This window comes from Panthera onca, chromosome D3 (assembly GCF_046562875.1).
Source record: "Panthera onca isolate mPanOnc1 chromosome D3, mPanOnc1 haplotype 2, whole genome shotgun sequence".
In the NCBI taxonomy this organism is placed as follows: Eukaryota; Metazoa; Chordata; class Mammalia; order Carnivora; family Felidae; genus Panthera; species Panthera onca.
Window position 1 is genome coordinate 47736761 of NC_138350.1, and position 26189 is coordinate 47762949.

The 26189-nt window shown below is 39.6% G+C and overlaps 1 protein-coding gene and 1 pseudogene across 2 annotated transcripts in view; one reads left to right on the plus strand and one right to left on the minus strand.

Annotated features, from left to right (window-relative positions):
- The first annotated feature begins 4663 nt into the window (after positions 1-4663).
- The window catches only part of PSMA8 (proteasome 20S subunit alpha 8), a 62006-nt gene continuing 40480 nt past the window's right edge, over positions 4664-26189 (plus strand). For both annotated transcript variants that reach the window (XR_009604328.3, XM_060613488.2), the window contains exons 1-2: positions 4664-4843; positions 19506-19632. Coding sequence is in view for 1 of the 2 variants with exons in the window: in XM_060613488.2 (XP_060469471.2) it covers positions 4742-4843; positions 19506-19632 (229 nt within the window). In the remaining variant the exon portion in view is untranslated. The remainder of the gene's footprint in view (positions 4844-19505; positions 19633-26189) is intronic.
- On the minus strand, positions 21121-23452 carry LOC132665867 (protein FAM178B-like; annotated as a pseudogene).

Here is a 26189-nt window from a genome sequence, read left to right on the forward strand (position 1 = left end):
CTGACAGCTCAGAGCCTGGAGCCTGCTTCAGATTCTGTCTCCCTCTGTCTCTGCTCCTCCCCCACTCGTTTTCTCTCTCTCTCTCTCTCAAAAATAAATAATTATTTTAAAAAGTTACTTAAAAATTTACATACTGTATGATTCCATTCATGTAAAAATTTTTTTTAAATATTTTTTAATGTTTATATTTATTTTTGAGACAGAGAGAAACAGAGTATGAGCAGGGGAGGGGCAGAGAGAGAGGGAGACACAGAATCCAAAGCAGGCTCCAGGCTCTGAGCTGTAAGCACAGAGCCCCACGCGGGGCTTGAACTCATCAACTGCGAGATCATGACCTGAGCTAAAGTCCAACACTCAACCGACTGAGCCACCCAGGCACCCCTATGTAAAATTTTTAAAATGACAAAATTATAGAGATTAAGAACAGATTCGTGGTTTCCAAGGGTTGGGAGCATGGAGAGATGGGTGTGACTGTTGGTGGGCAACACAAGGAATCTTTATAGTCATGGAACAGTTGTGTATCTTGATTGTGGCAGAGGTTATACCAATCTATACATGATAAATTGCAAATAACTACACACACATACACAAATGAATACATGTAACCTGGCAAGATCTGAATAAACTCTGTAGATATTTACCAATGTCATTTCCTGGTTTTGTTAATGTACTATAGGAATGTATAATATTACCATTGAGGGAAAGTGGGGGAAGGGTACAGGGGACCCTCTGCACATTTTTGAAATTTCCTGTGATCTATATTTCAAAAGAAAAAATTACAGTTATGTAACAAAACACTAAAACACTTCTTATATAAAAGCTTCTTGTAAATGTTGGTTTAACATAACATTCATTGTAAAACTTCAGAAATTCTTGAAAAGTTGGTTAGAATTACTAGTGTCTTTGTTCATTTGTTTTTCAGAAGCACCAAGCTTTTCAATAGTTTCTAATATTAAACAAAAAAGATGGGGGCGCTTGGGTGGCTCAATCGGTTAAGTGTCTGACTCTTAGTTTCAGTTCAGGTCATGATCTCACATTTTGTGAGTTCCAGCCCTGCATTGGGCTGGTCCCCACACTAACAGCATGGGGCCTGCTTGGGTTTCTCTCTCTCTCTGACCCTTCCCCGCTCACATACTCTCTCTTAAAATAAATTTTTAAAAAAGTAAAAAAAAAATAAAGAAAGAAAGAAGATGAGGCGTAAATAAAAATTGTTTTTAGTAGTCAACTAAAATTCTGAATTAAGTATTTGGAATTAAGGATATTGAGTTTTCCTCTTTATAGGTAGTTATTCTTTTTTCTTATATATTTTTTTAACATTTCTTTTTTTTTTTTTGAGAGAGGGCAAGCAAGTGGGAGGGGGCAGAGGATCCAAAGCAGGCTCTGCACTGACAGGCTGACAGCAGCGAGCCTGATGTGGGGTTCGAACTCAAGAATCGCGAGATCAGAGTCGAAGGCTCAACGGATTGAGCAACCCAGGTGCCCCTCTTTTGTCTTCTTTTAGTTAAAGTTGGTTTCACCAAACTTAAGATATTCCACAGCGGAAAACAACATACATTAAACAATACATGGAAAGTAATAATAATAAATAAGCTTACCTGGCTGTTACTACCTACCAGATACCATTATAAATTACTTCTGCCTACAAACACATTTAAACCTGAGAATAACACTTTACTACTGATTTTAAATATTCTCATTTTATATACTGGCACAACGACAGACACTCAGATCAATGGAACAGAATAGAGAACCCAGAAATAGACCCACAAACATATGGCCAACTAATCTTTGACAAAGCAGGAAAGAATATCCAATGGAATAAAAACAATCTCTTCAGCAAGTGGTGCTGGGAAAACTGGACAGTGAAATGCAGAAAAATGAACCTGGACCACCTTCTTATACCATACACAAAAATAAACTCAAAATGGGTGAAAAACCTAAATGTAAGACAGCAAGCCACCAGAATCCTTGAGGAGAAATCAGGCAAAAATCTCTTTGATCTTGGCTGCAGCAACTTCTTACTCAACAGGCCTCTGAAGGTAAAGGAAACCAAGGCAAAAATGAATGATTGGGACCTCATCAAAATAAAAAGCTTCTGCACAGCAAAGGAAACAATCAGCAAAACTAAAAGGCAACTGATGGAATGGGAGAAGATATTTGCAGTATCAGATATCTGATATTTGCATATCAGATAAAAGGTTAGTATCCAAAATCTATAAAGAACTGATCAAACTCAACACCCAAAAAACAAATAATCCAGTGAAGAAATGGGCAAAAGACGTGAATAGACACTTCTCCAAAGAAGACATCCAGAGGGCCAAATGACACATGAAAAATGCTCAACATCACTCATCATCAGGGAAATACAAACCAAAACCACAATGAGATACCACCTCCCATCTGTCAGAATGGCTAACATTAACAACTCAGGCAACAACAGATGTTTGCGAGGATGCTGAGAAAGAGGATCTCTTTTGCACTGCTGGTGGGAATGCAAACTGATGCAGCTACTCTGGAAAACAGTATGGAGACTCCTCAAAAAATTAACAAAAGAACTGCCCTATGACCCAGCAATTGCACTACTAGGTATTTATCCAAGGGATACAGGTATGCTGTTTCAAAGGGGCACATGCACCTTTGTTTATAGCAGCACTATCAACAATAGCCAAAGTATGGAAAGAGCCCAAATGTCTATGGATAGATGAATGGATATAGAAGATGTGATGTATGATATATATCATACATATATATATGATGTATATATATGTGTGTGTGTGTGTGTGTATACATATATATATATATATATATATATATATATATACATACACATCACATCTTCTGTATCCATTCATCCATCCATTGACACACACACACACACACACACACACACACACACACACACAATGGAGTATTACTTGGCAATCAAAAAGAATGAAATCTTGCCATTTGCAACTACGTGGATGGAACTGGAGGGTATTATGCTAAGCAAAATTAGTCAGAGAAAGACAAATATCATATGACTTCACTCAATATGAGGACTTTAAGACACGGAACAGATGAACACAAGGGAAGGGAAGCAAAAATAATATAAAAACAGGGAGAGGGACAAAACATAAGGGACTCTTAAATATGGAGAACAAACAGAGTGTTACTGGAGGGGTTGTGGGAGGGGGGATGGGCTAAATGGGTAAGGGGCAGTAAGGAATCTACTCCTGAAATCATTGTTGCACTACATGCTAATTTGGATGTAAATTTAAAAAAATTTTAAAAATATTCCCATTTTATAGATGAGGACAAAAAGACAAGAGCTGTTTCACAGGCAGAAATGTTGTGCCTTTTTACAGACTTTCTACTATAGTTATATTTGCAGAAATCTCTTAAGCAGTGTACTTTCGGCTTTTAAATTTTTTCTTTGATTAAAATAGTATTATCTTAATTGCTGTCATTAGCAATAGTCTGATGTACTATTTGCTCTATTTAGTGGATTATCTGCCCATTTACTCTATTTTGTTCACAAGGCAGAAAATGAAAAGAAACACTATCAGGCACCTGGGTGGCTCACTTGGTTGGGCATGGGACTCTTGATTGTAGTTCAGGTTATGATCCCAGTGTGGTGGTATCCAGTGCTGAGCATGGAACCTGCTTGGGTTTCTCTCTCTCTCTCCTATGCCCATCCCCCATGCCCAACCCCTACATGCTCAATGTCTCTAAAATAGAAAAACAAAAATTAAAAATTTTATTTATTTATTTTTATTTATTTTTAATTTACATCCAAGTTAGTTAGCATATAGTGCAATAATAATTTCAGTAGATTCCAATGATTCATCCCCTATGTATTACACCCAGTGCTCATCCCAACAAGTGTCTTCCTTAATGCCTCTACATATTTAGCCCATCCCCTCACCCACAACCCCTCCAGCAACCCTCAGTTTGTTCTCTGTATTTAAGAGTCTCTTATGTTTTGTCCCCCTCCCTGTGATTATTTTTGCTTCCCTTCCCTTATGGTCATGTGTTTTGTATCTTAAATTCCACATACAAGTGAAGTCATATATTTGCCTCTCTCTGACGACTGATTTCACTTAGCATACTACCCTCTAGTTCCATGCAAGTTGTTGCAAATGACAAGATTTCATTCTTTTTATTGCCAAGTAATACTCCATTGTATATATATATACCACATCATCTTTAGTGCAAAAAAGAAACACCATTTTGAAAATTATCATGTCTTCCCTTGCTTTAAACCGATGTAAAATATGAGAGACAAGTGAAATGAAATTTACAATTTGAAGCTAAAATGAAGAGGTTGAGATTTAACTCACCCCTGGTGCTCTGACAGGTTTGCAAAAATAAAAATATCTGACCTTCAAATTTCTCTCAGTTAAGCTCTAGTCTTTGCTGTCATCTTTGTAACTGGAGTGATCTGACACCACTGCTGGAGCTACATCGTGCTGGGAAAACTGGGAAGCCTGCACCAAACACCGAGGGTAGCAGAGGAACTCTGCCAACTCGCAAGCACAGCCGTGCCCAGGCAGGCCGGCAGGAGAACCTCTGAGGGGCACCTGGCCCCCCCACGCCAGGGCTTCCCCATGGCGACAAGAAGTGCGTGCCCAAACACTTCCGGGAGGCACGTTGAGGCCGGACAAGCACTTCCGGGTGGCACGTGGCAGCGGGGGCGGCTCTTTCGCACGTCTCACCTGTGGTAGCGTCGTCCACTCCACAGGAATCGGCGTAGGCTTGTGCCATGGCGTCTCGGTACGACCGGGCAATCACTGTCTTCTCCCCAGACGGACACCTTTTCCAAGTGGAATATGCCCAGGAAGCGGTGAAGAAAGGATCCACAGCGGTGAGCAGCCAACTTCACCACCGCCCCCCACCCCGCCCACCATGCCCGGTGTCATGCCTTCCTTACCCAGCTGCCCCAGCCCAAGGCTCCGGTGTGGGGGGGTCAGGAAAGGAGAGCCTCCCACTTGTGAAAATTGCTGCGTTCTTTTAATTGATGGAGATGCCCTTTCTGAAATTTGAGCAAGAGGAAGCAAGAGGTAGATTTCATAGGTGTGCAGCCGCTTTCGAAGCATAGCTCCAGACCCAAAACTAGGGTGTCAGTTGAAGCCTTGATTTTAGAAGCAATATGAATGCCGTGTCTGACAATAAGAGAAGAAAAGACTTCTTCCAGCCAGTAACAGCCATCCTGAATGCACATAAGCCACTTCGCGGGAATTCACAGATGCGTGGAAAAGTAGCAGTTACTTTGTGTGGGTACTGTTGTTTAGCAGTAATTACATTAAAAATAGACCATGCCTGCCCCTGAAATAGGAACGATTAAAGTAAAATTGAATCTCTTATTGAGAAGTTGGTCGGGGCGCCTGGGTGGCTCAGTCGGTTAAGCGTCCGACTTCGGCTCAGGTCAATGTCTCGAGGTCCGTGAGTTTGAGCCCCGCGTCGGGCTCTGTGCTGACCGCTCAGAGCCTGGAGCCTGTTTCAGATTCTGTGTCTCCCTCTCTCTCTGACTCTCCCCGGTTCATGCTCTGTCTCTCTCTGTCTCAAAAATAAATAAACGTTAAAAAAAAATTAAAAAAAAAGAAAAGAAAAAAGAGAAGTTGGTCAAAAACGCCAAGCCAGTTATCATACATTTCCACCTGTTAAAAGTAATTGTCCTAAAGTTTTCACCTGAATATTTGGCAGCCTTTTAGAGCCTCTAAGCCCCAAGAAACTCCGATCTTTTGCCACTTTTTGGTTGTTGTTCAAATAATGCTGGAATTCCTTGAGAGATTATACCCTACATTATATTTATGTATCCACATTTCTGAAAAACTTTTAAATGCTCAGGGTAGCAGTACTATTCCTGCCAAGTTTTAATTATATTTAATAATATTAGTGATTTATAAAAATTAAAAAGAACAACATTGCCCTGGTAACCAAAGATCTATTATCCCGAATCTTCTAAGTCCTAACCTATGAATCAGAAGGATCCAATTTTTTTTTAATCTCTCAAATTTCATGAGCATGTTTGTTTTGTATTTTGGAAATTGAGACACTAGCTATGAGACCACACAGTGCATTTCTAAGTGTAGCAGTGTCTGTATTTTCCCTCACTTTCCAAAGCAATTTAGTTATGGAAGGAAATAATTCACTTTTATTATAAATCTATCAAATGTAAAGTGGTAAAAAAAAAAATAACACTAGAAAGAATCTTATCATTTTTAAAGTATTTTTCTATTTAATTGGGCCCTCTAGTTTTGTTTCTGTTTTATAAGTAATTTTTTTAGAATTGTAAATTTAAGAAAAGCCTGATGTAGCTTAAACCAAAAGGGTACCATTTTGATAAAAACAAAAAGTTATATAATCCCCAACAAGGCATGAAGCATATGGTTAGAAAATAATGCCCAAGTTTTAGAGCCTAAAATAAAGGAAGTAATGGTAGAAGACTGGGGTGTAATAAGAAGCCACATTGGCTCATTTAAAATGTTTTAAGAATGCTATAGAACTGATTGATAGTTCCTTTGTAATGAGCTGTAAAAGGGTAAAGATATAAAAATACCTATAGTGGGCATTTTTAAAGATACATTGGAAGGATGAGACAGTTTCGTCTCAGGATTCTGAAATTATAATTTGCATCTTTGCATGGAGTTGTTCATTGCGTTTCCTTGAGGGTGCTATGACCTTTTATGGGGGGTAAAGTTTATAATGGCATTTATTAAAATACGCCACAAAATACTCTGTCTGTAAACAGTAGTTGCTGTGAGGACTTATAAATAAGCCAGGGCTGACCAGTTTTGACCAGCATGTGGATGCAGTATTATTTAGTAATACAGGAAGTTATGGGGACCACATTTAGAGTCTTGGCCTCCACTTCCTTCTTATTGATTATCTTATAGCATGAAATGAGGCAAGAGGCCTGTTTTCTTTTTGCTTTAGTTCCTTTTTTTATAAATGAAAAACATGTTTGAATAACATCTTGGAGAGGTAATACCTTTCTTCTTAGGAAAAAAAGTCATGAATCCTTTACAGTATTCCCATGAAAAAGGTAAGATTTATTACCATTCCTTACACTGTCCTTTCTCTGACCCCGAACTGTTACTGGCTCCACGTTTCCTACTTTTTCAAATCTTAGCTTCACATTCTGGCCATCAAATCCTTCCATAATCCTTATCAACCCTCTTTAATTAAAGGGGCAGCTTCATTGGTTTACTCATATGTGTTTGTGCCCTTGTAGGTGGGTGGAGGAGAAAACACCTTTATTTTTGCCACACTCCCTCTTATTTATCCTTTGGGAATCTCCTCACATTGCTTCTCCTTGATGAAGCCTTCTCTGATCCACTCCAGCCATCATGGCTCTTATTCTTTTCCGGAATTTATAATCTGTACCAACTATTTGGCCTCATATTCACTTTATTGTTAAATTTTTTAAGTGTTTATTTATTTTGAGAGAGAGCACACGCAGGAGAGAAGCAGAGAGAGAGGGAGAGAGAGAGAAACCCAAGCAGGTTTTGCGATGTCAGCTCAGAGCCTGATGCAGGGCTCGATCTCATGAACCCCAAGATCATGACCTGAGCCAAAATCAAGAGTCAGATGCCCGACCAACTGAGCTACCCAGGTGGCCCATGGCCTCATATTCACTTTAATTTCAGGCCTATTTAATAGGCTTCTCACACCAACTGGATAGTAGGATCTTTAAGAAGCTAGGTAGCCTAATTCCTCTTGTATTTATATATATACCACATGATATACTACAGTGAGGGGGCTAGGTAAGAAGTAAGCGTTTAAGTAATATTTCTTTTGTACCAAGTATTTTATGCATATTTTGTAATGTTAAGGACAGTATTTAACTCCCTTTTTTTATGTGTGGAAACTGATTCATGGCTGTGATAGCTTCCTGAAGGTACTCAGCTAGAAAATGATGGAGCCCATATTCACACCTAATTTTTTCTACTTCCAAAACCTCTGCTCTTTGCATTGTACCATGAAATTTGTTCAATAAATATTTGAATATTAATTGGCTATCACTATCATGAATTTGGAAGGCAAGTATGCATCAGGTAAGGCAACCAACTTCTCTAAACTGCAGTTTCTTTAATAGTAAAACAGGCAGCAAACTAGCGCCTGCTTCATAGAGCTGATGTGAGTTAAATGAGGTAATAATACATGTTAAACATCTTGCACAGTGTCTGGTTCACAGCAGCTATTTAATAAATGGTTGCTATTATTATTTACTCTCCCTTTGCTTTCTCTTTTCCCTTCACTTTTGTCCGTGGTTCTTCTAGCACATTCATTTTTGTTGAGCACTTACATATGCCAAACATGGTGCTGGGTTCTGGGGTTTCACAATGAGTAAAATCCCTGTTCTTAGAGAGTTTACTATCTTGCAGGAACATTAGATGATTAAGTGAATGGTCCTAACTAGGCCTAAGTGAGTATTATAATGGGGAGAATATGGTACAGTATGGGAACTCTAGATGTTAGGGAGATTCTCCTGAGGAGGTGATATTTAAGTAAGCACCTGAAAGATGAACGGTAGCCAGGTTAAAAGGTGGGGAGGGGGAGGGGTATTTTAGACAAAGGAAATAGCATGTGGAAGACCAAGCAGCAAAAGACAACTATGTTCTATGAATTGGAAGGCATTCCAGATCACTGAAGCAATGTAAAAAAAAAGAGAGAGATGCAGAGAGAGAGAGAGAGATAAAACTAGAAAGAAGGGCTGGATCATAGAATGACTTTAAGAAAGTAAGAGGCCTTGAAGGATTTTAATGTGGCTATTGTCATTCTCTGGATTATTACTGATTTCTCCTTCTAGTAACAGACTGCGTTTGTCCAACCACAGAGGCACTCACACGACTCACATAGATTCATTCATAGTCTCTATCCTCCTGTACACAGTGATAAGCATGTGACTCAAATCTAGCCAATGTAAGTCCATCCTTAGGACTTTTTTAACGCTAGAAATAGAGGTAGCTTTTTTACTCTGGGACAACTGTTGGGACGTGTGTCCAAGATTGCCAGTGGCCATCTTTCTTTTTCTGTAACAGAGAAAGTTTCTGTGCATTAAGAGAGCAAAAGGCTGATATGTAAAGAGTAAATATTACAGTCCCTACATCTTATGGTTCCAGGTCCAGTTCTGTGCTGTCTCAGTTTGCTTAGTGAGAAATGGTCCTTACTAGTTCAAGTTTTTAAGTAGAGGAATGACACATTCAGATTTTCTTTGTTTTTTTTTCATGTTTTTATTTTTCAAAGATTTCTCAGACTTTAATGTGGTCAGTGGATTGGATGATATCAAGACTGGAAGCAGGGAAACCACAAAGGAGTCTATGAAATAATCCAGATGAAATATGATAGTTTTCACTAGGGTTGGGGCATAAATGGGAATAAGGCAGATTTTAGAGAAACTTTAGTGGCATAGTTGATACAATTTGATTATTATTTGGGTAGTATTGGGGGAGAGGAAGAGGAGAGAAGGAGGTACTGAAGAGGGAGGAGTCAAAGATGGCACCTCTGTTTCTGGATTTAGCCTCTGGGTAAATGGCCCTGCCATTTTCTTAAGGAATATGAAACTTGACTGAAGTTTGAACCATTGAGGTTTGGGACTTGTTGAGGTTGAAATGCTTATGGAACTATAGTAGGCAACCTCTAAAATGGCCTCCAGTGATCCCCACTTTCAGATGTTCATGCCCTTGTGTAATCTTCTTCCCTTGGGTGTGGGCTGAATCTAGTAACTCTCTTCTAGGGAATAGGATAGGCAAAAGTGATGGGATGTCACTTCAGAGGGTAAGTTACAAAGAGATGGTGACTTAGGTCTTGAGCATCCTCTTTCACTTTCACTTGCTTGTTCTTCTAGCATGCAGTTGCCATTTTGAGTTGTCCTATGTAGCAAGGAATTGAGAGAAGCTTCTGTTCAAAACACAGTAAGGAACTGAAATCTGTAGCCCTACGATCCCTGGGGAACTGAATCTTGCTAACAACCATGTGAGTGAGTGTGGAAATGGAGCCTCCCCTATGAGCCTTGAGATGAGTACAGCCCTGGAGGACAAACTTGATCACAGGCTTGTGAGAGACCCTAAGTCAGAAGGTAAACTGTGTCCAGATTCCTGACCCACAGAGACTGAGGCATGAGTCTCTGTTTGGAACTCAGGAGATTGATCTGCGCTAGAGATAGTAATTTTGAAGGGCATTACTTCTCTCCCCTGCTTAACATGTATGTTGAAGGTCAAGCGATGTTGAAGGTCAAGCGAATGAGTATTCTTGAGTTCTGTCTTCACTCGAGAAGATGAAGTATAGACTGTAGACTAATGCACTATGTAGAGGATAATCTACAACCATGAAGGACCTTAATGATTTGTGTGTAATCCACCCTGGCTAAACTCTGAGAGGAGTCGGGGGTAGAAACCATGTTGCCATCAGCTGAGGGATGATGACACTATTTGGGTTTGAAGGGGTTGAGAGAGAGGTGGGAATGAAATTAAGTGGTCTTTAAGATTTTAAGAGAGACTTTAGCATATGTTTAAATTGCTGGTGAGAATAAAGCCTGTAGAGAAATTCAAGGTTTGTTTGTTTTTATGTTTATTTTATTTATTTTTTTAACTTTTTATTATTGAATATTTGGAACACACAAAGATATAAAGGGAATACCATAATGAACCTCTGTATACCCATTACCCAGCTCCAGCAGTTATCAACATTTTACCAACCTGTTTTATCTTTCCCCAACTTTTCCCTCTTTCCAATGGAGTGATTTTTTTTTTTTTAAATTGTTTTTAATGTTTATTTTTGAGACAGAGAGAGACAGAGTGTGAACGGGGGAGGGTCAGAGAGAGGGAGACACAGAATCTGAAATAGGCTTCAGGCTCTGAGCTGTCAGCACAGAGCCCGACGCGGGGCTCGAACTCACGGACTGTGAGATCATGACCTGAGCCGAAGTCGGCCGCTTAACCAACTGAGCCACCCAGGCGCCCCATCCAATGGAGTGATTTTAATTGAATTTTTTATTGAGATAATTGTATATTCACATGCAGTTGTAAGAAATAATACACAGGGATTTGGGGGCACCTGGCTGACTCAGTTAGTAGAGCATGCAGCTCTTAATCTTGGGGTCATGAGTCCGAGCACATGTTAGGTGGAGAGATTACTTAAATAAATTAACCTAAAAAGGAAAAAAAGGAAGGAAAGAAAGAAAGAATACATAGGGATTCCTTGTGTACTGTGCTCATTTTCTGCCAATGGTAGCATTTGCAAAACTATAGCTCAATATCATAACCAGGTTGTTGACATTGATAAAAGCCACCTATTTTATTCAGATTTCTGGTATCACTTGTATGCATTTGTGTGTATATTAAGTTGTATCAGATTTTATTGCCTGTGAACTTTCTTATATCCACAGTCAAGATTCTTTTTTTTTTTTTTTTTTTTTTTTTCTGAGAGAGAGGCAGGGCGGGGTTGGCGGGGGGGTAGAGGGGTAGAGAAAGAGAATCCCAAGCAGGCTCTGCACTGTCAGCACAGAGCCCAATGTGGGGCTCAATCCCATAAACCGTGAGATCATGACCTGAGCTGAAACCAAGGGTTAGATGCTTAACCAACTGAGCCACCCAGCCTCCCCAATACAGTCAAGATTCTGAATAGTTCCAACTCCACAAGGATTCCTCATGATGCTCTTACATAACCACACCCACCTCCTTACCCTGCCTGCCCTACACACCCTTGTATCCATAGCCCTCATCCTTGGCAGCAGTCATCTGCCCTCCGTTTCTAAAATTTTTTTCATTTCACTTTTTCATTATGTAAATGCTATTCTATAATATGAAATCTTTTGGGATTTGCTTGTTTCCCCTTTTTCCCCTTGATCTAAGTTGTCGCATATGTCAACATTTTATTGCTCAGTTGTATTCCATGGTATGGATGTACCACAGTGTTTATTCACTTGTTGACAAATATTTGGGTCGTTTACAGTTTGGAGCTGTTATTTATAGATATGCTATGAACATTTACAGCAGTTTTTTGTGTTAATATAAGTTTTTATGTCTCTGGTATAAATCTCCAACTGTGCAATTACTAGATTATATGGTAATTGCATGTTTGGTTTTATAAGAAACTGCCAAATTGTTTCCCAGAGTAGCTGTATCATTTTACATCCTCACCAACAGTGTAAGAGTAATCCAGCTTCTACACATCCTTGCCAGCATTTGGTGTTATTATTTTTCATTTTGTCCATTCTGGTAAGTGTATAATGATCCCTCTTTGTAGTTTTAAATTAGCAGTTAAATGGCTAATGATATCAAACACATTTGTATGTGCTCATTTGCCATTTGTATATCTTCTTCAGTGAAATGTCCTTCATGTCTTTTATCCATTTTCTTTTTCTTCTGTCACATTTTTATTAAATTCCATCCAGTTAACATACATTGTAGTATTAGTTTCAGGTGTAGGATTTATCACTTACCTGCAATACCCAGTGCTCATCACAAGTGTGCTCCTTAATCCCCATTGCCTATTTAACATCCCCCAACCTCCCCTCCAGCAACCCTCAGTTTGTTCTGTATAGTTATGAGTATGTTTTATAGTTTCTCTCTCTTTTTTTATCCCTATGTTTTTCTGTTTTGTTTCTTAAATTACACATATAAGTGAAATGATACAGTATTTGTCTTTCTCTGACTTACTTTGCTTAGCATAATACTCTCTAGCTCCATCCATATCATTGCAAATGTCAAGATTTCATTCTTTTTTTATGGCTGAGATATATCCGATTGTATATATGTGTGTGTGTGTGTGTGTGTGTGTATGCCACAATTTCTTTATCTGGTCATCAGTCAGTGGACACTTGGGCTGTTTCCATATTTTGGCTATTATAGATAATGCTGTTATAAACATTGGGGCACATGTATCTGTTTGAATTAGTTTTCTTTTATCCTTTGGGTAAATACCTAGTAGTGCTATTGCTAGATCATAGGGTAGTTGTATTTTTAACTTTCTGAGCAATCTCCATACTGTTTACCACAGTGGCTGTACCAGTTTGCATTCCCACCAACAGTGTAAGAGAGTTTCCTTTTCTTTGCATCCTTGCTAACATCTGTTGTTTCTTGTGTTGTTAATTTTAGCCATTTTGACAGGTGTAAGGTGATATCTCATAGTTTTGATTTTATCTTTCCCTGATGATGAGTGATGTTGAGCATCTTTTCATGTGTCTTCTTTGGAAAAATGGCTATTTGTGTCTTCTGCCCATTTTTAATGGGATTATTTATTTTGGGGGTGTTGAGTTTTTTAAGTTCTTTATATATTTTGGATACCAACCCTTTATCATATATGTCATTTGCAAATATCTTCTCCCACTCTGAAGGTTGCCTTTCAGTTTTGTTGATTGTTTCCTTTCCTTTATATCTTGATGAAGTCCCAATAGTTTATTTTTGCTTGTGTTTCCCATGCCTCAGGAAACGTATCTAGTAAGAAGTTGCTATAGCCTATGTCAAAGAGGTAACTGCCTATTTTCTCCTCTAGGATTTTGATAGTTACCTGTCTCACATTTAGGTCTTCAGTCCATTTTGAACTTATTTTTGTATGCGGCATAAGAAAGTGGTCCAGTTTCGTTCTTTTGCTGTCCAGTTTTTCCAACACCATTTGTTGAAGAGACTGTCTTTTTTCCATTGGATAGTCTTTCCTGCTTCATGGAAGATACCATATAGTTGTGGGTCCATTTCTGGTTTTTCTATTCTATTCCATGGACTAGGTCTCTGTTTTTGTGCCACTGCTATACTGCCTTGATCAGCACAGCTTTGTAATATAACTTGAAGTCGAGAATTGTGATGCCTCCACCTTTGCTTTTCTTTTTCAAGGTTGCTTTGGCTGTTCAGGGTCTTTTGTGATTCCGTACAAATTTTAGGATTGTTCTAGCTCTGTGAAAAATGCTGTTGGTATTTTGATAGGGATTACATTAAATGTGTAAATTGGTTTGGGTAGTATAGACATTTCGACAGTATTTCTTTTTCCAATCCATAAACATGGAATGTTTTTCAATTTTATCCATTTTCTAACCAGATTGGCTTTTCCACTGTTGAGTTTTGACAGTTCTTTATGTATTCTAGATCTAGCCCTTCATCAGATGTAGGGTTTGCAAATATTTTCTCTCTGTCTGTAGCTTGTCTTTTCATCCTCTTCATATGCACTTTCATAAAAAAAAAGTTTATAATTTTGATGAGGCCCAATTTAACAGTTTTTCCTCTTACGGTTCATATTTCTTGGTGCCAGGTCTAAGAACCCTTTGCCTAGTTCCCAAAATTTTTCTCCTGTGTTTTTTCCTAAAAGTTTATAGTTTTGCATTTTACGTTTAAATCTAGGATCTATTTAGAGTTAATTTTTGTATATAGTGTGAGGTATAGGTTGCAAATCATTTTTCAGTGGAGTATTTTGAAATCTCAGATATTTCACAAATAAGTAAATACTTCAGTATACATCTCTAAAAAATAGTTTCTTAAAACCATTATCACTCCTAATGAAATTGACAAAAACTCCTTAATATTTTGTAATCCCCTACATTCTGGTTTTCCTTGTTGCTCACAAAATATCTTTTTTTAATTGTGTTGTTTAGGTCTGAATCTAAAGTCCGTGCATTGGTTACCCTTAGACATCTGTTTTAGTCATGAACAGCATCTCTTCTTTTTTTCCTGGCTTTGACTTCTTTTTTTTTTTTTTTTTTTTAATTTTTTTTTTTTAACGTTTATTTATTTTTGAGACAGAGAGAGACAGAGCATGAACGGGGGAGGGTCATAGAGAGGGAGACACAGAATCTGAAACAGGCTCCGGGCTCTGTGCTGACAGCTGACAGCACAGAGCCCGACGCGGGGCTCGAACTCACGGACCGCGAGATCATGACCTGAGCTGAAGTCGGCCGCTCAACCCACCGAGACACCCAGGCGCCCCTCCTGGCTTTGACTTCTTGAAGAGACTGGGTTAATTGTTCAGTAGAGCATCCCACTTTCTAGATTTATCTGATTGCTTCCTTGCTGTCAGAGATTTTACTATTTGGAGAGAAGAGTCTAATGAATAAATAAATAATTGTAAATGTGTTGACTGAAAGAACAAGTTATTATAAAGGATAATAGAGAAGGACTCCTTGAGGTGAAATTGAAATAGAGACTTGAAATAGGAAAAGAAGCATTCCAGGCAGAGGGACTTGAAAAAGTCTTGAAAAAAGGTAATGTGGCTGGAGCTTGGTGAATAACAATGACATACTGTTGGATAAGTAGGCAGGAGCCAGATCGTGTTCAGCTTTATAGGCAAGACTAAAGAGTTTGAAAAGATTTTCTAAGTACAATGGAGTGCTGTGGAAGGACATTCACCTAGAGAGTAATCTTGACCCTATTAAGGTTTTTAATGCTCACCTTGGCAGCTTTGTGGAGTCTAGATGGGAGTGCAGGGTGGGGGTGGGAAGATGGAGAGCAAAGGTAGAAAGGGGAAAACTATTAGGCTATGTAGTTGTATGTGATCCAGGCAAGAAATGATGGTTGCTTGTACTAGAATGGTGATGGGGAACTGGTTAGCTTTTGTAAGTGAAATGGACAAAAACAAGGTAATTGATTGGAAATGGATAGTGTGAGAGGAGGAACTATAAAGGATAACAACTGGGGTTTTGGCTTGAACAGTGGAATGGATGGTGACTCATTTCCTCACATGACTCTGGCTGCCAGTTTGTGATGCTTTTTTAACAAGTTATGAAATAGTCTTCACAGATAGTCTTCCTGCTTTTCTAGTGTTGTTTTTAAACTAGGTATGGATATTGAATTTTATCAAATGTTTTGTAGCTTTTATCGTTTATACTACTTAATTGTTTTAGTTAGGACTCTTTCAGTTGCAAGCATGAGAAACCCAACTCGGGGCACCTGGGTGGCTCAGTCCACTGAGCGTCTGACTTTGGTTCAGGTCATGATCTCATCGTTCGTGAGTTGCAGCCCTGCATTGGGCTCTGTGCCGACAGCTCAGAGCCTGGACCCTGCTTTGCATTCTGTCTCCCTCTCTCTTTGCCACCCCCCCTCCCCACTTTCTCTCTCTTTCAAAAATAAATAAATATTTTTAAAAAATTGTTTTTAAATAAAAGAAATCCAGCTCAAACTGATTTAAGCAAAAAATTAGGATGGATTTGAACAGCATGGGTCCACTTGAACTTTTTACAGTACTGTAAATGTATATCTCTTACTTACAATTTTTTTAATGTTTATTTATTTTTGAGAGAGAGAGAGAGGGAGCACCAGCGGGGCAGGGGGAGAGAAAAAGAGGGGGGCAGAGGATCCAAAGCAGACTCTGCGCTGACAGCAGCGTGCCTGGTGCAGTGTTTGAACTCACCAACCTCGAGATCATGACCTGAGTTGAAGTAGGACGCTCAACCAGCTGAGCCACTCAGGGGCCCCATTCCTTACGATTTGCTTAATGTTTTCTTTTCTCTGGCTTACTTTATCGTAAGAATAGAGCATATGACACATATAACATGCAAAATGTGTGTTAATCAACTGTTTATATTATCAGTAAGGCTGCCAGTTAACAATAGGCAATTAGTAGTTAAATTTGGGGGAAGTCAAAAGTTACACATGGATTTTCAACTGCATGAGGTGGTAGGGTTGGCACCCCTAACCCCTGCATTGTTCAAGGGTCAACTGTACTGAATCAAGTACCCAAAGGGAGCAGGGGTAAACCTTCCTTTCAGGCTCAATTACATGGCTACTACGGTCTTCTTGAATAGCCCTAGAACTGGTGTGTCTCTGTTTCTTTTTCCTTCTTTCCCTCTTCTCTTCCGTCTCTGTGTCCATCTCTTACTTGCTCTTTATATTACTTTCACCCTCAGACATGACCTCCCTAAGAGTAGCTCCTAAATAGTCCTAGGCTCCAGGCTCCTAGCTATAGGTAAAGAATTATCCTGTCTTCCAAACACTTTCAGTAAAACTGTAAGGATTTACTGGGTTGCATTACAGCTCCACCTAAAGACTCCTTATTTTTCCAAGAACAATTGAAGAGCTCTTGTTATCAGAAGGGCAAAAGAAAACAGATCTTCATTCTCCCCTGTAACATTTATATTAAAAGATTTGCTTTCATTGAAACTCCTAAAATTCCTGGAATGAACCATAATTGTTTATAGTATGTTACTATTTTTCTGTGTTTGTAGATTCCATTTGTGAAAATCTTGTTTAGAATTTTTTTAAAAAATTTAATGTTTTATTTATTTTTGACAGAGAGAGAGACAGACAGACAGACAGAGCATGAGTGAGGGGAGGGGCAGAGAGAGAGAGGGAGACACAGAATCCGAAGCAGGCTCCAGGCTCTGAGCTGTCAGCACAGAGCCTGACGCGGGGCTCAAACTCAACGACTGCGAGATCATGACCTGAGCCAAAGTAGGATGCTAAACCAACTGAGCCACCCAGGCACCCCTTGTTTAGAATTTTTAACATCAGCTTTCCTAAATGAAAATCACTGGTACCTTTCTTTATTTAGAAAATGTTGTATTTGCCAGATTTTAACATTGTTATGTAGCTTTCCAAAAAAAGAGTCAGGAACATTTTTATTTTGATCTGTGCCATGGAATAATTTAAATAACACAGGAATTACCCATAACAGCAGATTAGGAAAAATTCATCCATGAACCTTCTAGGCATGACACTTGTTTTTGAAATTATCCCATGTTTGTTAAAGACTGTGTTGTCTATTATTTTCTTGAGTCAGTATGGGCAGTTTTTAAATTTTTCTAGTCTGTCATCCTTTTCACTAAGGTTTTCATGTTGATTAACTTAGGGTTATAATTTTTAAATTCTTGCTTTTTCACACTTGTATATATTTTTTACGCTTTGTTCCTCTTGGCTAGATTAACTGAGATATCTCTTAATTATTCCTTTAAAACCTATCTCTTGGTATTACTTGTCAATTATATTGTTTTCTCCCTAATCATTAATTTCTGCTTTTTTTCTTATTTTTCCCATTAAGCTTTGCTTAAATATTTGTATTCCTTTTTTAACTTCTTGAGTAACTTATTAATTATTTTACAATGAGATTAGGAATTTTCTTCTGAGAATAATTTTACCCTCATCCAAAAGACTTTGATATTAGGATTTTCATTGTAAACATTTTCTAGTTTGTGTTGGAAGTTTTAAATGCTTTAAGTCAGAATTGTTTAGGTGAGAATTATAAAAATTATCGTATGTGGTGATCAATTAATTTATTAAAATTTGGGGGAAATATTGAGATTTTCTTGAGCCATAATTTATGTTACATTGTTAGAAAGTCCCATGGCTTTTCCCTATAAGATATAAAGTTCAACCTGAGTCTGTTAGATGAGGGTGGGATGTAGAGGGAGGGTTGTTGTTTTAGATAGCATGATTAGGGAGAGGCCTGTTAGATAAATTGACAGACTGGAATGAAGTGAGGGAACAATAAGAGCAAAAGCCTTGCTAAATTGTCTTAAGTTTTATTTAATTGAAAGATGTAATCTCAGGTCTAGTTCTGTATTTAACCTATTCTATATTTCTGTTTCAATGATACTAATTGAGAGCACACCTATTTGCATAGTTAGTACTAATATCACCCTTGGCCACAAGGCAATCATAAACACAAATACCAATTCTCAAAATATTTAGGTTACCATTGTAATACAAAATTAAACTTCTTATAGATTACTCTTGAGCCCCTGAGAATATGGGCATGTTTCCACAGAAGACCCAGTTTGAGAACTACTATCCTTACACATTATTCTTTAGACTTTTTCCCACTTCACTCTCAAGGGAAGAGGTGGAGAGAGGAACAATGGGATTCTTCTTGTTGAATTCATGTTAGAATTGAGGTTTTGTTGATCAGTGAACTAGAGTGAAGGCATTTGGTCTTTCTCTTGGCTGCTTATGTTCCCCAAGCATTATCTCTCCAAATTGTGAGATACATGGGAGAGCTTTCAGAATTTTATCTACTTAATTTTCTAAACTACTTCTACTCCACTACTGGTATTGCCCACTCTACAAGGAATCCACATGGATTCCCAGCATTTTCTTTCATTTTGGTTAAAATTGTTCTATATCTGCTTAGCACTTCTTCAGGTGTATTGCGTGAGTTTAGGACACTCGTGTAGTTATAGCATTGGTGGTATATTCTTCCAATCTCGACCTGTTTGTCTTCTGTACTTTTGGGTTTGGAGAATGGAGTAATCCTGTACCTGTGCAGCTGTTTTCTCAGAAGTCAACTTTTCTCATTTTTATTGAATGGTTAAGAGAAAGCCTTTTCCGGGGCGCCTGAGTGGCTCAGTCGGTTAAGCGTCCATCTTCAACTCAGGTCATAATCTTGCAGTTTGTGGGTTCGAGCCCCACATCTCTGTTATCAATACAGAGCCCTCTTCTGATCCTCTGTCTCCCTGTGTCTCTGCCCCTCCCCTGCTCGTGCACTCTCTCTCAAAATAAACATTAAAAAAAAAAAAGAAAAAGACTTTTCCTACAAGTCATGTGGTAGGATAACTTCATTTTAATGTCAAAACTAACAACTAATTATATTTTTTAATCACTTGATAGGTTGGAATCCGAGGTACTGATATAGTTGTGCTTGGAGTAGAAAAGAAATCTGTTGCCAAGCTTCAAGATGAAAGAACTGTGAGGAAAATTTGTGCCCTTGATGACCACGTTTGCATGGCTTTTGCAGGTACTTATGGACCTACAGTAGCGATAGAGTATCTTCGTGTAGTAGGGTAACACAGTCGGGCCCCCCCTACAGCTGTCATGCTATATTTACACAACATATAGAGATATGCCCCATTTCTTACTTTGACACCAACAGCATACCCTACCTTTTCTGGAAAATTACACTTCTATAAACATGGATTTCTAATAGTTAGCTTTGATCAAACATAAATGTTAAACAATACATATTATAGTATCCTAATTATGACTTTAGGTGACTGTTTTCTTTTTAAACTTTTTATTTTTAAATTATAGATAGGAAGTCGTAAAAAAAACACAAGGAAGTTTCCTTTACTGAGTTTCCCCCAATAGTAACATCTTCAAAAACTGATAAATTGAGATTGTTACAAGCCACAGAGTTTATTTAAACAGTTTTACTTGCACTCATTTGCATGTGTATGTGTGTGTGTTTTGTAGTTTTATTAGATGTATCATGTGTGTAAGTTCATGTAACCATCACTGCAATCAAGATACACAACTCTTCATTAACACAAGACCACTTCATGCTAATCCTCCTCATCTCTAACCTCTGGCAACAATAATCCTCTCTCTTCTCCATCTCTATAATTTTGTCATTTTGAGAATGTTATATGAATAGAATCCTGTGATATATAATCATTTAATCTTGGCTTTTCTCGTTCAGCATAATTCCCCTACAGTTCATCCAAGTTGTTGCATATGTCAATAGTCACTTGCTTTTTATTGCTGAATAGTGTCCCATGATATGGATCTACCACACTTTGTTAACAACTCACTGATTGAAGGACATTTGGATTATTTCTCGTTTTTGCCTGTTACAGAGAAAGCTGGTGAACATTTGTGTTCAGGTTTTTGTGTGAACATAGGTTTTCCTTTTTTGCAGTAAATGGTCAAGAGTACAATTGCTGGGTCATATGGTAATGCATGCTTAGTTTTATAAAAAACAGACAAATTGTTTTCCAGAGCGGTTGAACTATTTTACATTCCTACTAGCAGTATATGAATGATTCATTTTCTCTGCATCCTCAGCAACCTTTGGTGTTGTTACTTCTTTAAATTTTAGATATTTTTATGAGTGTGTCATGTTATATCATTGTGGGTTTAATGTGCATTTGACTCATGGCTAATGATGTTGAACATAATTTTCCTGTGCTTATTTGCCTCCGTATAGCAAACGAGACGTTTTTCTTGTCATGTGTGCTTGTGCACGCACCCATTTTCTTTTTTACTTTCTTTCTTTTTTTGTTTGAAATAAGACTTTAATGTGCACAAAGAAAGTTCACGTTAGTGACAGAGAGAGGAAGGAGGGTGAGGAGGTCCCAGGAAGCCCAAGGAAACTGGAGTGTGGAGACAAAGGCCATGGGGCAGAGGAAGTGGCTGGGAGGGAAGGAGAGCAGAGGGGTGGGCCAGGCAGGGCCGGGCTGCATCGTTGCCTGGTGGGGGTCAGGGGCAGTGTGGAGGCAGGCTCTTACTTCATCACAGTGGTCTTCCTCTGGCCTCCGTTCTTCACTTCCTTCTGTTCCCTGAGCCCTGTTCACTTCCTGCCAGAGCCTAGAGCCTGGGGCCATCCCTGCCCTGCTCCTTTAGTCTTTCCAGGGGCTGAAGTACTGGGCCTGTGGCCAGCAGTGGGGCCAGCAGCACCTTCCAGCAGATATAGGTCTGGGCAGCTAGGTCCTTGAGTCTGGTCGGTGCATAGCCTGGGGGCCCTCCTGGGTATGGTTGCTGAGGGGCGGTCCAACTGCATGCACGGCTGCTACAGCCCTCCCCATTGGTCTGGAGTAATGTCCTGCAGCTGACCACCACCCCAACGAGTGTCAGAAGAGTGGGACACAGGGAGTAAACGTTATGATCTTGTTTGGTGCTGGCCTTTCGCTATTGCTCCTGGCACGGCGGCAAGGTCTCAGAGCCCAGGTACTGCCTGAGGGATGATGGCCTCATGAGGCTCAGGAGCTGGCTGAACAAAGACAGCTGGGCCTTCTCTTGCCAGAGAGGGAGTAGTGTCTCTTGCTGGTCCAGCATCCGTGCAACAACCACAAGGCTGAGCTGGCTTTGAAGCTGCCTAGTCTGGGAGGTCAGAAAGAACTATGCAAGTACCAGCAGATTGTGGCGGTACTCTGACACCTTGCTTGGGGTGCAGCACAGCTGCTGGAGCTTCCCTGGCCACCCCTGGAAGTTCTCGAGCAGCAGAAAGCAGAGACTGATGGCGATCAGGCTTGGGCAGCAGGTGGAGCCCCACGTCCAGGCTGACTCAGCACAGTGGCTCCATCAGGCCCAAGAGGTCCCTGGCTGGGCCGGGGCACACAGTGTCAGGAACTTATGGATGTAGCTCGGGCTGATGTCCAAGGCAGTCTCTGGGGGAGTGTCCTGCTGCTCACTTCAGTTCAGGCTACTGTTATTGTTTTTTAGTGGTTTTTTAAAAACTTTATTATTTTATGTTGAGAGAGAGAGAGAGAGAGCAGGGGAAGGGCAGAGAGTAAGAGAGAAACTCCCAAGCAGGGTCCATGCTGTCAGCACAGAGCCCAACGCAGGGCTTAATCTCACAGTTAATGAGATCATGATCTGAGCCGAGGTCAAGAGTCAGATGTTTGACTGACTGAGCCACCCAGGTGCCCCATGGCCACTGTCATTTTTAAGCACTCTCCCACTGTGCCAACAGGGCCCCTGCAGGCCCAGAGCAGGGTTGCGGGCTCCCAGGATGTGAAATGCCTTCATGACCTCTTGCAGCAAAGGGGCACCACCAGTGCTTGTCTCCATCAGACTGATGGAAGAGCCCGTCCATGTTGAGATCCCATAGGAGGCCAAAGACTCCTGAAGAAGTTTCTGGAGACTGTGTCAGCAGCTGGAAGAGCCACTGGAGCAGGAGCACCAGGTAGTCAGGGGTGTGCAGGTAGAGGCCGTACAGGAAGGAGAGCTGCTGGGCCGACGGGCAGTGAGGAACAGCCCTTCCAGGTGGCTGTGTGACTTCAGGTGTAAACAATCCAGGATGCAACACAGGGGGGACAGCTGGGTAGAAACAGTCTGTCCAGGATGTGCTGGTGGAATGACCTGCAGTGACGTGAAAAATCTCTCCACCAGCATCCTGTGCCCAAGTGTGGCAGGCAGTTCATCTTCATCAAGACCAGGGAGTCAAGGTCAGGACAGTTGTGCAGAAGCAGCTCCTGTTGCCCTTGCTCCAGGGCCTGTTCCTCCTTCTCCTGCACTGAGTGATCTAAGCTGTTGATGTAAGTCTGTGAGGCCACAGAGGTGAACTGGAACAAGGTGTGGGTATCCACCACTGGAGCCAGAGTCTTCGGGCTTGGGACTGCCATGTTCGAGAACAGCTCCTCCAGTGAGGCCAGGCTTCCTTGGAGGTCTGAGTCCTGGGGTCTTGATCTAACTCTTCAGGCAGCTTGTGGGCCCACGTCCTCCAGCTCTGAGGCCCTGCCATGGCCACGCACCTTTGGGCTGGAGCCCCCCTGCCAGCCTGTGGTACCCTCAGGTCCAGGAACTCTACAGGCAGTGGGTTTCAGTCATTGGGGAACATATCCTCAGCCGCCTGCACCTTGGGCTTCCATGACAACGTGGGAGTTGGAACTGAGGTGGGACTGCAGCAACACCGGGCAGGGTAGAGGAGTCTCTGGTACAGAGGTGCTCGAAGCAGCCGCCCTTCAGGTTGGGAAACAGGATGGACATCACAGCAGCTGTCTGGACCCCTTCTCTCTGAGGAAGGGCTAGTGGTGTCTTCTGGGGCCTGGCCGTCTGCAGACAGCAGGACGTTTTTTCCTCCAGGGCCGCCAGGCCTCCCCATGGCCCCAGTGTTGCATATGGGCAGGTTGCGCCTGGGCAGGCAACAGCTGCCTACCACTCGGACACAGGCACACGGTCACATGCACCCATTTTCTAATGATGCTTTTTCAAACCAGGATTTTATATTGATTATTAAGCAAAAAAATAGCCTTTATCTTTCTGTCTTAAAAAAGTAATCATCTTGGGGCACCTGGGTGGCTCAGTCAGTTAAGCTTCCAACTCTTGATTTTGGCTCAGGTCATGATCTTGAGGTTCATGGGATCCAGCTTCACATGGCAGAACCTGCTTGGGATTCTCTCTCTCCCTCTTTCTACCCCTCCCTCACGTGTATGATCGTTCTCTCTCTCTCTCTCTCTCTCTCTCTCAAAATAAATAAATAAAAATTTAAAAAGAATAACAAACACCTTTAAAAACAGCCACCTTGCCACAAAACAAATTTTGATAATTTTTTGAAAGATCGAAATAATACAAAGTATCATTTCCAATCAAAATGAAATAAAACTAGAAATCAACAGAAGGAAAGCTGAAAAATTCCACAGATGTGTGGGAATTAAACACTACAGTTGACCCTTGAATGACACAAGTTTGAACTACATAGGTCCACATATATGTAGATTTTTTTACATACAGCATTGTAAATGTATTTTCCTTATGATTTTCTTAATAACCTTTTTTCTCTAGCTTACTGTGTTTTAATAATACAGCATATAATACGTATAACATACAAAATATATGTTAATTGACTATGTTATCAATAAGGCTTTCAGGCAACAGTAGGCTATTAGTAGTTAAGTTTTTTGAGGAGTCAAAAGTTATGTGCAGATTTCGCTTGGGGGGGTCAGTTAGTGCCCCAATGCTCACATTGTTCAAGGGTCAACTGTACTCCTAAAAAATCCATTGACCAAAGAAGAAATCACAAGAGAAATCAGAAAATATCTTGAGACAAATGAAAATGAAAACACAACATGTCAGACTTATGGAATGCAACAAAAGCAGTGCTAAGAGGAAAATGTGTGGCTATAACCATTTACTTTAAAAAAAAAAGATTTCAATTCAGTAGCCTATTCTTACACCTTAAGAACTAGAAAAAGAAGAACTAACCCTAAGGCTACCACCAGGAAGGAAATAATAAAGGAAGATAGGGAAAATAAAAGATTATAAGAAAAAAAGGTATATAAAACAGAGAATAGGAAAGCAAGAGAGAAAAATCAAAAAACCCAATACTTGGTTCTTTGAAAAGATCAATACTATTGACAAACCATTAACTAGGTAGACTAAGAATAAAAGAAGACCTAATTAAAAGTAGAAATGAAAAAGGGAACATTACTAATAATTTTACAGAAATAAAAAGGATTATCAGAGAGTACTATGAGCAATCATATACCAACAAATGAGATAATCTAGAAGAAATTGACGCATTTCTTGAAACATACAAATTACCTGAAGTTACTCAAGATGAAATAGAAAATCTCAACAGATATATAGTAAGAGTCAACCAGTGATCAAAAACCCAATTAAAAGAAACAAACACAAACAACAAAAAACATGACCTGATGGTTTCCCTGGTGAATTCTACCAAACATTTAAAAAAGAATTAATACCAGTCACTCTCAAACTCTTCCAAAAAATTGAAGAAAGAACACTTCCAAACTCAATATTCTATGAGGCCAGCCTTACCATGATACCAAAACCAGACAAAGACACTACCAGAAAAGAAAACTACACGTATAAATATTGATGTAAAAATCCTCACCAAAATACTAGCAAACCAAATTCAGCAAATTAAAGGATTTATGTGTTGTAACCAAGCGGCCTTTATTCCTGGAGTGCCAGGATAGTTCAACACTTGAAAATCAATCAACGTACTATACCACATCAACAAAATGAAGAGAAAAACAGCATGATCATTTCAATCGATTCTGAAAAAGCATTTGACAGAATTCCATACCCTTTCATGATGAAAACACTCAACAAACTAGGAATAGAAGGAAAAGACCTCAACATAACAAAAGCCATTTATGAAAAACTCACAGCAAACATCATACCCAGTTACGAAAGACTGAAAGTTTTTCCTCTAAGATCAGGAATAAGTCAAGGATGTCTGCTTTTGCCACTTCTATTTAACATAATAAGGAAAGTCCTAGTGTGAGCAATTAGGCAAGAAAAAAAAAGGCATCTAAATTGGAAAGGAATAAAATTAGCTTTGTTTATGGATGATGTGATCTTGTATATAGAAAACCCTGAGGATTAAAAAAAACACACACAACATTGTCAGAGGTAATAAATGAAATTGAAATTGAAATAAATGAATTGAAAAACGTTGCAGGAAACAATGTCAACACACACAAAAATTAGTTGCTTATCTATATACTGACAACAATCTGAAAAGGAAAATTATGAGAAATAATTCTATTTACAATGGTATCAAAAATAATAAAATACTTAGAAATTTAACTAAGGAGGCAAAAGACTTGTACGTTGAAAACTATAAAACATTACTGAAAGAAATTTAAGAAGACACAAATAAATGGAAAGACATCCGCTGATCATGGATTAGAAGATTAATATTGTTAAGATATCAGTACTACCCAAAGCAATGATTCGGTATATCCCTGTCAAATTTCCAATGAGTTTTTTTCAGAAACAGAAAAAATTAAAATTCATATGGAACCTTGAAACAGTCTTGGAAAATTGCAAATCTGGACAACTCATGCTTCCTGATTTCAAAACTTGTCAAACCACTGCAGTGCTAAC